The 10,090-nt window shown below is 36.7% G+C and overlaps 1 protein-coding gene across 1 annotated transcript in view; it reads left to right on the plus strand.

Annotated features, from left to right (window-relative positions):
• Positions 1–10,090, plus strand: part of CD226 (CD226 molecule) — a 107,353-nt gene that overhangs the window by 38,579 nt on the left and 58,684 nt on the right. Inside the window, exon 4 of the mRNA XM_053715853.1 lies at positions 2,457–2,792. Within this exon, the coding sequence (XP_053571828.1) occupies positions 2,457–2,792 (336 nt within the window). The remainder of the gene's footprint in view (positions 1–2,456; positions 2,793–10,090) is intronic.

The raw sequence follows: 10,090 nt of genomic DNA on the forward strand, positions 1-10,090 counted from the left end.
TAAAGTTGTGAATTCCAACAACATTAGTAGAGAAATCGTGGTTCCTTCATTATGTCCTAATCCTAAGAATTCTAAGGAGAAATCGTTACATTCTTTGGATGTTGTTAGAGCTTTGAAATATTATGTTGAAGCTACTAAATCTTTCCGAAAGACTTCTAGTCTATTTGTCATCTTTTCTGGTTCTAGAAAAGGCCAGAAAGCTTCTGCCATTTCTTTGGCATCCTGGTTGAAATCTTTAATTCATCTTGCCTATGTTAATTCGGGTAAGACTCCGCCTCAGAGGATTACAGCTCATTCTACTAGGTCAGTTTCTACTTCCTGGGCGTTTAGGAATGAAGCTTCAGTTGATCAGATTTGCAAAGCAGCGACTTGGTCCTCTTTGCATACTTTTACTAAATTCTACCATTTTGATGTATTCTCTTCTTCTGAAGCAGTTTTTGGTAGAAAGGTACTTCAGGCAGTGGTTTCGGTTTGAATCTTCTGCTTATGTTTTTCATTAAACTTTATTTTGGGTGTGGATTATTTTCAGCAGGAATTGGCTGTCTTTATTTTATCCCTCCCTCTCTAGTGACTCTTGTGTGGAAAGATCCACATCTTGGGTATTCATTATCCCATACGTCACTAGCTCATGGACTCTTGTTAATTACATGAAAGAAAACATAATTTATGTAAGAACTTACCTGATAAATTCATTTCTTTCATATTAACAAGAGTCCATGAGGCCCACCCTTTTTTGTGGTGGTTATGATTTTTTTGTATAAAGCACAATTATTCCAATTCCTTATTTTATATGCTTCGCACTTTTTTCTTATCACCCCACTTCTTGGCTATTCGTTAAACTGATTTGTGGGTGTGGTGAGGGGTGTATTTATAGGCATTTTAAGGTTTGGGAAACTTTGCCCCTCCTGGTAGGAATGTATATCCCATACGTCACTAGCTCATGGACTCTTGTTAATATGAAAGAAATGAATTTATCAGGTAAGTTCTTACATAAATTATGTTATTTCCCCAATAAATTGCATAAATTGATTTAATATATTTCTTAATTTCAGAATTATTATTATACTTTTAAAAGTATAATAGCCTTGAAAATAAGATTTAGAAATCCTTTTTCCCCCCTCTTCTGCACTCCTTTTGAAGGTTTGCAGTTTGTACTAAAGCCTTTAGACAACCTCTGAGAAGTATAATGGAATGTTGCGTAGCGACAATACACAAAAAATAACATCAGCTTTGTAAGTGCAAACCACGGTTACCACATCCTGTATTTACAGAGATAACTTGTCTATCATTTCAATCTACTGTTACTCTAAGTGGCTACACATGATAATAATGAATAAAATAGTACCACATATGCTATCACTTTGAATAAAATGTATAGTTTTGAACAGAAGATTATACCACAATTCAGCAATGAGTTCAGGGTACTAATGTTTCAACAAACATTGTAAAAAATGACAGATTTTAAACTAACAGGATTAAAATTCAGGAAATATAATGAAATACATTAAAAATAAAGAGATTGTCATTACCAACGTAATGTGCATTATTTTTGGATTAATTATTATTTATGTATTTATTTTTTGGTGTGGGTTGCAAATATTTAAATTTCCCAAACATAATATCAAAGCTGATAAACCACTACAATATATATATTTTAACACCTGGGCCATTTTATAAATGTGAGGCATGTATCTAGTGAATTAAGTAATTATTTTAAGCACTTTTGCTAATCAGTTTTATTTTTTTTATGCTTGTTGACTATAGTATTAAATATGCACCATCTTTCATCAACCATATGACACATAAAAGGTCATGTTACCCCTTATTTTAAATAGGAGCCTCTTCTTTTTCAACTAGGGGTTCCATGAGTGTATGAATATAATTATGACTATAAAAAGAGAGACTGTTTAATTGTACCCCCTCATATTACTCTAAGACTTTTTAATGGGTTAATTATTAAAATTAAGATTTTTTTTGTATTGACTATGTGATATCAAGAGGATAAAGAAAACCCTTTTCTGAAAGAGAAAATTCTGAAATTTCAAATTAGGGGCCCCTTGAATACACTAATTTATTATTTTTGGCTGAAGTATGGGGCATAACAGTGTACAGTATAATTACAAAATGGTTTTATAATAATCAATTTGCCTTTTTTAAACTTGGATTAGCAAAATTGACATGCCATTGGAACACAGGGCATATGGCTGCCTATGTAGATATTCCATTAAAAATCATCAGTTTCCAGGTACAATATTCATTTACTACATTAAAAATGCCTACATTGTATTCCTGATCCATGTGATTTTATTTTAATGGACAAAATATTTGCTTTTCTTTCAAAAACAAGGACATTTCTAAGTGACCCCAAACCTTTGAATGCTAGTGTATATATAAATGTCTTGTTACCCTGCATTTAACTTAATATACAGCAGTTTTTGTTTTACTTTTTTTTGTAGATGGATTTAATAAATTAAGACCGTCATCTCATCATACATTTATGGAGCATCAAAATGTCACCTTGCATTTCCAGTGTACTTTGAAAGGAATTGTAAAACAAGTAACACTGGTAAGGGTTGGTGATGACAAAGTGGATGCCATTGCTTTCTGTGGAGTGTCCTTGAAGGCAAATTATGCTTTTGATTACAAAGAACGTGTTTTCGTGGACTGCTTCAATATGTCCAGTATTGTTCTTTTCATTCCCAGGATTACTAAAACGGATGGAGGTCTTTATTTGTGTACTTTTTACACAGATATAGGAAACCACTCTATTGTTGTAAATTTGCAGAACCAAAGTAAGTAACAAAATATGTTTTTCTTCTTATGCTGCTATGCCTTTTTTATACATGCTAATATATTTTCTTTCGTGTAATTGTCAAGAGTCCATGAGCTAGTGACGTATGGGATATACAATCCTACCAGGAGGGGCAAAGTTTCCCAAACCTCAAAATGCCTATAATTACACCCCTCACCACACCCACAATTCAGTTTTACAAACTTTGCCTCCTATGGAGGTGGTGAAGTAAGTTTTTGCTTGATTTCTATGATTTCTTCTATGATAAGCGCTTCTAAGCATTCTGAAGCCCAATTCCTCTCAGAGTACAGTGTTTATCAGAGGGATGTGAAGGGAGTATCGCCTTTTGTTTTTATGGTTTTCCTCGCAGGAAATCTTTTCAAAGGTTCTCTGTTATCGGTCGTAGGGATTAATTTCCTACCTCCCTTTTCAGATCGACGATATACTCTTATATACCATTACCTCTACTGTTACTGTTTCAGTACTGGTTTGGCTTCATCTATTGGCTGATTGGCTGTTCCAATCAACCAATAGAATTTGAGCTCAATCCTATTGGCTAATTGGATCAGCCAATAGGATTAAAGCTCAAAATAAAACCCACCCAATAAACCCTTACAAAAAAACTAACACTAACCCCCGAAGATCCACTTACAGTTTTTGAAGACCCGACATCCATCCTCAACGAAGCGGCAGAAGTCCTCAACAAAGCCGGGAGAAGTCTTCATCCAAGCAGCAAGTAGTGGTCCTCCAGACGGGCAGAAGTCTTCATCCAGATGGCATCTTCTATCTTCATCCATCTGGCATGGAGCGGCTCCATCTTCAAGACATCCGGCGCGGAGAATCCTCTTCTTTCCACGGGTCCTCTCGAATGAAGGTTCCTTTAAGTGACGTCATCCAAAATGGCGTCCCTTGAATTCCGATTGGCTGATAGAATTCTATCAGCCAATCGGAATTAAAGGTGATGCAATCAGACAATAGGGCTGAGCTTCAATCCTATTGGCTGATACAATCAGCCAATAGGATTGAGCTCACATTCTATTGGCTGATTGGAACAGCTAATAGAATGCGAGCTCAATCCTATTGGCTGATTGCATCAGCCAATAGGATTTTTTCACCTTTAATTCCGATTGGCTGATAGAATTCTATCAGCCAATCGAATTTCAAGGGACGCCATGTTGGATGACGTCACTTAAAGGAACCTTCATTCTTCAGTCGCTGTGGAAAGAAGAGGATGCTCAGCGCCAGATGTCTTGAAGATGGAGCCGCTCCTCGGCGGATGGATGAAGATAGTAGATGCCGTCTGGATGAAGACTTCTGCCCGTCTGGAGGACCACTTCTTGCCGCTTGGATGAAGACTTCTCCCGGCTTTGTTGTGGACTTCTGCCGCTTCATTGAGGATGGATGTCGGGTCTTCAAAAACTGTAAGTGGATCTTCGGGGGTTAGTGTTAGGTTTTTTTAAGGGTTTATTGGGTGGGTTTTATTTTTAGTTTAGGGTTTGGGCAGAAAGAGAGCTAAATGCCCTTTTAAGGGCAATGCCCATACAAATGCCCTTTTCAGGGCAATGGGAAGCTTAAGTTTTTTTAGTTAAGATTTTATTTGGGGGGTTTGGTTGTGTGGGTGGTGGGTTTTACTGTTGGGGGGTTGTTTGTATTTTTTTTATAGGTAAAAGAGCTGATTTCTTTGGGGCAATGCCCCGCAAAAGGCCCTTTTTAGGGCCATTGGTAGTTTAGGCTAAGGGGGGGGGGTTATTTTGGGGGGGCTTTTTTATTTTGATAGGGCTATTAGATTAGGTGTAATTAGTTTAAATATTTGATAATTTATTTTTTATTTTGTGTAATTTAGTGTTTGTTTGTTTTTTGTAATTTAGTTAATTGTAATAAATAAATGTAATTTATTTAATTGTTGTGTAAGGTTAGGTGTTAGTGTAACTCAGGTTAGGTTTTATTTTACAAGTAAATTTGTATTTATTTAAACTAGGTAGCTAGTAAATAGTTAAAAACTATTTACTAACTAGTCTACCTAGTTAAAATAAATACAAACTTAGCTGTGAAATAAAAATGAAACCTAAGATAGCTACAATGTAACTATTAGTTATATAGTAGCTAGCTTAGGGTTTATTTTACAGGTAAGTATTTCGTTTTAAATAGGAATTATTTAGTTATTAATAGTAGGTTTTATTTAGATTTATTTTAATTACATTAAAGTTATTGGGTGTTAGGGTTAGGGTTTGACTTAGGGTTAGGGGTTAATGACTTTAGTATAGTGGCGGCGATGTTGGGGGCGGAAGATTAGGCGTTAATAAGTGTAATGTAGGTGTTGGCGGTGTCAGGGACGGCAGATTAGGGTTAATAAGTATAATGTAGGTGGCGGCACATTAGGGGTTAATAAGTGTATGTAGGTGGCGGCTGTGGCGGGGTGGCAGATTAGGGGTTAATAAGTGTACTGTAGGTGTCGGCGATATCGGGGGCAGCAGATTAGGGGTGTTTAGACTTGGGGTTTATGTTAGGGTGTTAGGTGTAAACATAAATTTAGTTTCCCCATAGGAATCAATGGGGCTGCGTTACGGAGCTTTACGCTCCTTTATTGCAGGTGTTAGACTTTTTTTTCAGCCGGCCCTCCCCATTGATGTCTATGGGGAAATCGTGCATGAGCACGTAAAACCAGCTTACCGCAGCTCACCGCAGCGCTGGTATTGGAGTGCGGTATGCAGCTCAATTTTGCTTTACACTGCAATATTGACTGCTAACACCGGGTTTTTGTAAACCTGTAATACCAGCACTGTAGGGAGGTGAGCGGTAACAATAACTTGCAAGTTAGTACTGAGCAGCTCTTACCGCAAAACTCGTAATCTAGCCATACAAATTATATTAGGGGGCGCCCTTGGAATAACATTATTATTATAGTGACAATGTTAAAAAAACTATTATAATATTAGAAAATTAATATGGGTATAGATCTATCTACGCTTAGTGTCACAATAGACTATATAATCAAAATATCCAATGTTGAGATTAGACTACTCAAAAAACTATACTTATATGGATATAAAGAGCAAGTGAATATTAGATGGCACAATTATAATTATGCATATAATGAGCAAGTAAATGTTAAAAGGCACAATTGTAATTTAGCAGAGATCACAAATACAATAGTCCTAGATGATACAATCAATGATATAATCAATACTACAAATGTAGAGATTAGGTATACATTTTGATATCTGTAAAATATGTATAAGTAAAAAAAGTCTCTGGTAATAATAGAGTATCGATGAAGGCAGCAAACTGTGATGATCCAGGCCAGGATCCAGGAACAGCAGTCTAGGAAAACAAGAAAAAACAGATGCGCCACATGGCCCAATATTGTTTGTTCCAAAAGAGTAATACTTGTGTGTAAAGAAGATACACTCACATATATTAAAGCACCTGAATTGGTGCTGTAGAAGCAGTCTGGGATCTATAACAGTCACCCAGCAGACCGACCTCCTGAGATTAGTGTGGAATCTGTATAGAGGAGATATGAGGGACACAGGGTGCCAATATGGCCTAGTACTGTTTAACCAAGAGTATATGCAGACAGATGTAAATGTTTGCACTCACATTTGTTGTAGCAGGCTGGGGTCAATTCAGTCACCCAACAGACTTGTTGTAGCAGGCTGGGGTCAATTCAGTCACCCAACAGACTTGTTGTAGCAGGCTGCGGTCAATTCAGTCACCCAACAGACTTGTTGTAGCAGGCTGGAGTCAATTCAGTCACCCAACAGACTTGTTGTAGCAGGCTGGGGTCAATGCAGTCACCTAACAGACTTGGTTCAAAGGCAATCAGGAAACTACAGTCCTCCAAACCATTCAGGAGGCCTAAGGTATTCAAAAAAATTATTCCAGATAAAATGCAGCAAGTGTTTAAAATATTAAAAATTACTTTATTAAAATATTATAAATCAGATGCGTTTCTCCACCAATGGCTGTTTCATAGGCTTAATAAAAAATGTACATCTGTCTCCATATATTCTTGGTTAAACAGTACTAGGCCATATTGGCACCCTGTGTCCCTCATATCTCCTCTATACAGATTCCACACTAATCTCAGGAGGTCGGTCTGCTGGGTGACTGTTATAGATCCCAGACTGCTTCTACAGCACCAATTGAGGTGCTTTAATATATGTGAGTGTATCTTCTTTACACACAAGTATTACTCTTTTGGAACAAACAATATTGGGCCATGTGGCACATCTGTTTTTTTCTTGTTTTTCGTAATCTAGCCATTTGTCTCTAAGAAGGAAGGTTTATTCAGTCCATTCTTGGATCTGAAGACTTTTTTGTTTTGTTAGAGTCTCCACTTTTAAGTTGGCAATTATAAGGACTATTATGCCTTTTTGTTAAGGCCATTTCATGTCCACTTCATTTTTTGGATGTTTATCCTCATATTTTATTACATTCAGACCACTTGTGGTTTATGAAATTTTCTTTTAAGCTTTACCAATTTGTCGCTTTTCCTTTTGGTTTAGTCATAGCTTTATGAATCTTTTCAAAGGTTCTTGGTGCCCTTCTTTCTGTCTTCAGACAGTAGGGTATTGTGGGGCTTCCTTATTTGGATGGTATCTTGGTAATAGCTCAGCATGCTAATGCACTGTGACGGAGCTCTGTAGCAACTTGAGGGTTGCAGGTTTGATTCCCGGCAAGGTCCTTTCATCCTTCCGAGCTTGATTAATTGGGCAGCATCTTGAGTCCCTTACGGGTGATTAGACGTGCTTTATGAGTACCCACTACATACATATGAAAGAGCAGTTTTCAAATATATGGACTTTTCTTTTTGTGGAATCCCTCATGAATCAACTAAGTTTTGTTTCTTCAAGACATGGTTAGAGGATTTAATTTACCTAAGAGTTTCGTGTTTCCTCAGACAAGGATCACTTCTTTTTGGGTTTCTAGATAGATTCTGTGTTCGTGTCTTTGTCTTTATCGGACAAAAGTCAATTGTAAGTGGCATTAGCCTGTCTAACTTACAGTCTAGAACATTTCTTTCAGTGGCTATGTGCATGGAAGTTGTTAGGTCTCATAATTGCAGCATTGGGCGTGGTTCCCTTTGCTTGTTTTTCTCTTATTGATTTGCATACTGAATCAATGATACAGGGTTTGCTTTGAAATATCACCGTTGATATTTTTAAATCCTAACACTCTACTCTCTCTGATTTGGTGATTAGTCTATCATCATTTTTTTCAGAGGGCCTCCTTTTTTTCTTCCTTCCTGGACTGAATTCTTAATAAATGCAAGTCTTACAGGTTGGGGAGCTGTCTGAGGGTCTTTTGACAGCACAAGGGGTTTGGAAACTTCAAGAGGCAAGGTTTCCAATCGATATTTTGGAACTGTGCTATTTTTTAGAGCTCTTTCAGGCTTGGCCTCTTTTATAAGAGAACTTTTTTCATGTTTTTTGCTTTCAGAAATTCAATATCACAACTGTAGTATATGTCGCTCAACAATAGGGACTTGTAGTTCCTTAGCAATCAAGAGGTATCTTGAATACGTTCTTAGATGGAATTCATCTCCTGTCTATTGTCTACGATTTTAGACATTTGAGAGGTGGATTATTTCAGTCGTCAGTCTTTACATCTGGAAGAGTGGTGTCTCTATACAGATGTGTGTTCTCAATTTCCCAGGTACCTTTTCAGGTACAGGGATCCTAAGGTGGAGATGGTGGATGCATTAGCAGTGTCTTGGTTTTTCAACTTGACTACATCTTTCCGCCTTTGTTTTTTTCTTCCAAAGGTGATTTTAAAGATCATATTGGAACAGTGTCATGTGTTTCTGATAGCTTCAGCATGGCCTCACAGGTTTGGTATGTGGATCCTGTTAGGATGTCCAGTTGCCATCATTGGCCACTTCTCTTTGGCCAGCCCTCTTGTTTTAGGGGCTATTTTTTCCATCAGGATCTCAAATTACTAATTTGGGGGTATGGAAATTGATTAGTATTGAGTCATAGAGGTTTCTTTGACTCAGTTTTTATTGCTATGTTTCAGGCTTATAAGTCTGTGTCAAGGAACATGTATTATCAGGTTTGGAAAATCTATATTTTATAGTGTTCTTTTCATAAATTCTCATGGTGTTCTTTTAGAATTCCTAGGATTTTACAGGATGGTTTGGGTAAGGTTGTCTGCAAATTTTAACTTCCTGATATTCCCTGTTTTGTTCAGGCTTTGGTTGGTATCAAGCCAGTTCATTTATTAATTTTTCCTTTTTTGGAGTCTTATTTGGTTTGAAGATTATCTACTTTCTTGGAAAGTGTTGTTTCTTTTGACTATATCTCTGCTACAAGAGTTTCTACTTTATCAGCTCTCTCTTGTGTGTCTCATCTGATTTTTTCATCTAAATAAATTGTTTTGTGGAATTCTTTTTTTCCTAAGGTTGTGAATTTGAACAACATTAGTAGAGAATATGTTGTCCCTTCTTTGTGTCCTAATCCTAAATAATTCTTTGAGAGTTCTTTACATTCTTTGGATGTGGTAAGATCTTTATAATTCTATTTTGAGTTTACTAGGATTTCAGAAGACTTCTAGTCTATTTGCTGTTTTTCTGGTTCCAGAAAAGTTTAGGAAGCCTCTGCCATTTTTTTGGCATCCTGATTAAAGCTTTTGTTTTTCAAGGCTTATTTGGAGGCAGGGCAGGCTCTGCCTCAGAGTTTTACAGCTCATTCTACTAAGTTCAGTTACCTTTTTTGGGGGCTTTTTCAGAATGGGGCTTAGGTTGATCAGATTTGCAAATCAGTAATTTGGTCTTTTTTGCTTACTTGTATTGTTTTTACAATTTTTGATGTATTTGCTTCTTCTGAAGCAGTCTTTGGTAGAAAAAAGTTGTTCAGGCAGATGCCTGTTTGATTTTACTGCTTTTGATTTAAGTTTTTTTGAGAAAAACTTAATTATTGTGTGGATTTAATTTCTCAGTGGAAATGGCTGTTGTTATTTTTTCCCTCCCTCTCTAGTGACTCTTCTGTGGACTTCCACATCTTGGATATTTCTATCCCATACATCACTAGCTCATGGACTCTTGCCAATTACATGAAAGAAAACATAATTTATGTAAGAATTTACCTGATAAATTAATTTCTTTCATATTGGCAAGAGTCCATGAGGCCCACCCTTTTTATGGTGGGTATGATTTTTGTATAAAAGCACAATTATATTTCCAGTTCCTCTTTTTGTATGCTTTTCTACTCCTTATTTTATCACCCCACTACTTGGCTAATTATTAAACAGAATTGTGGGTGTGGTGAGGGGTGTATTTATAGGCATTTTGAGGTTTGG

The sequence above is a fragment of the Bombina bombina genome, chromosome 5, assembly GCF_027579735.1.
Source record: "Bombina bombina isolate aBomBom1 chromosome 5, aBomBom1.pri, whole genome shotgun sequence".
NCBI classification, from domain to species: domain Eukaryota; kingdom Metazoa; phylum Chordata; class Amphibia; order Anura; family Bombinatoridae; genus Bombina; species Bombina bombina.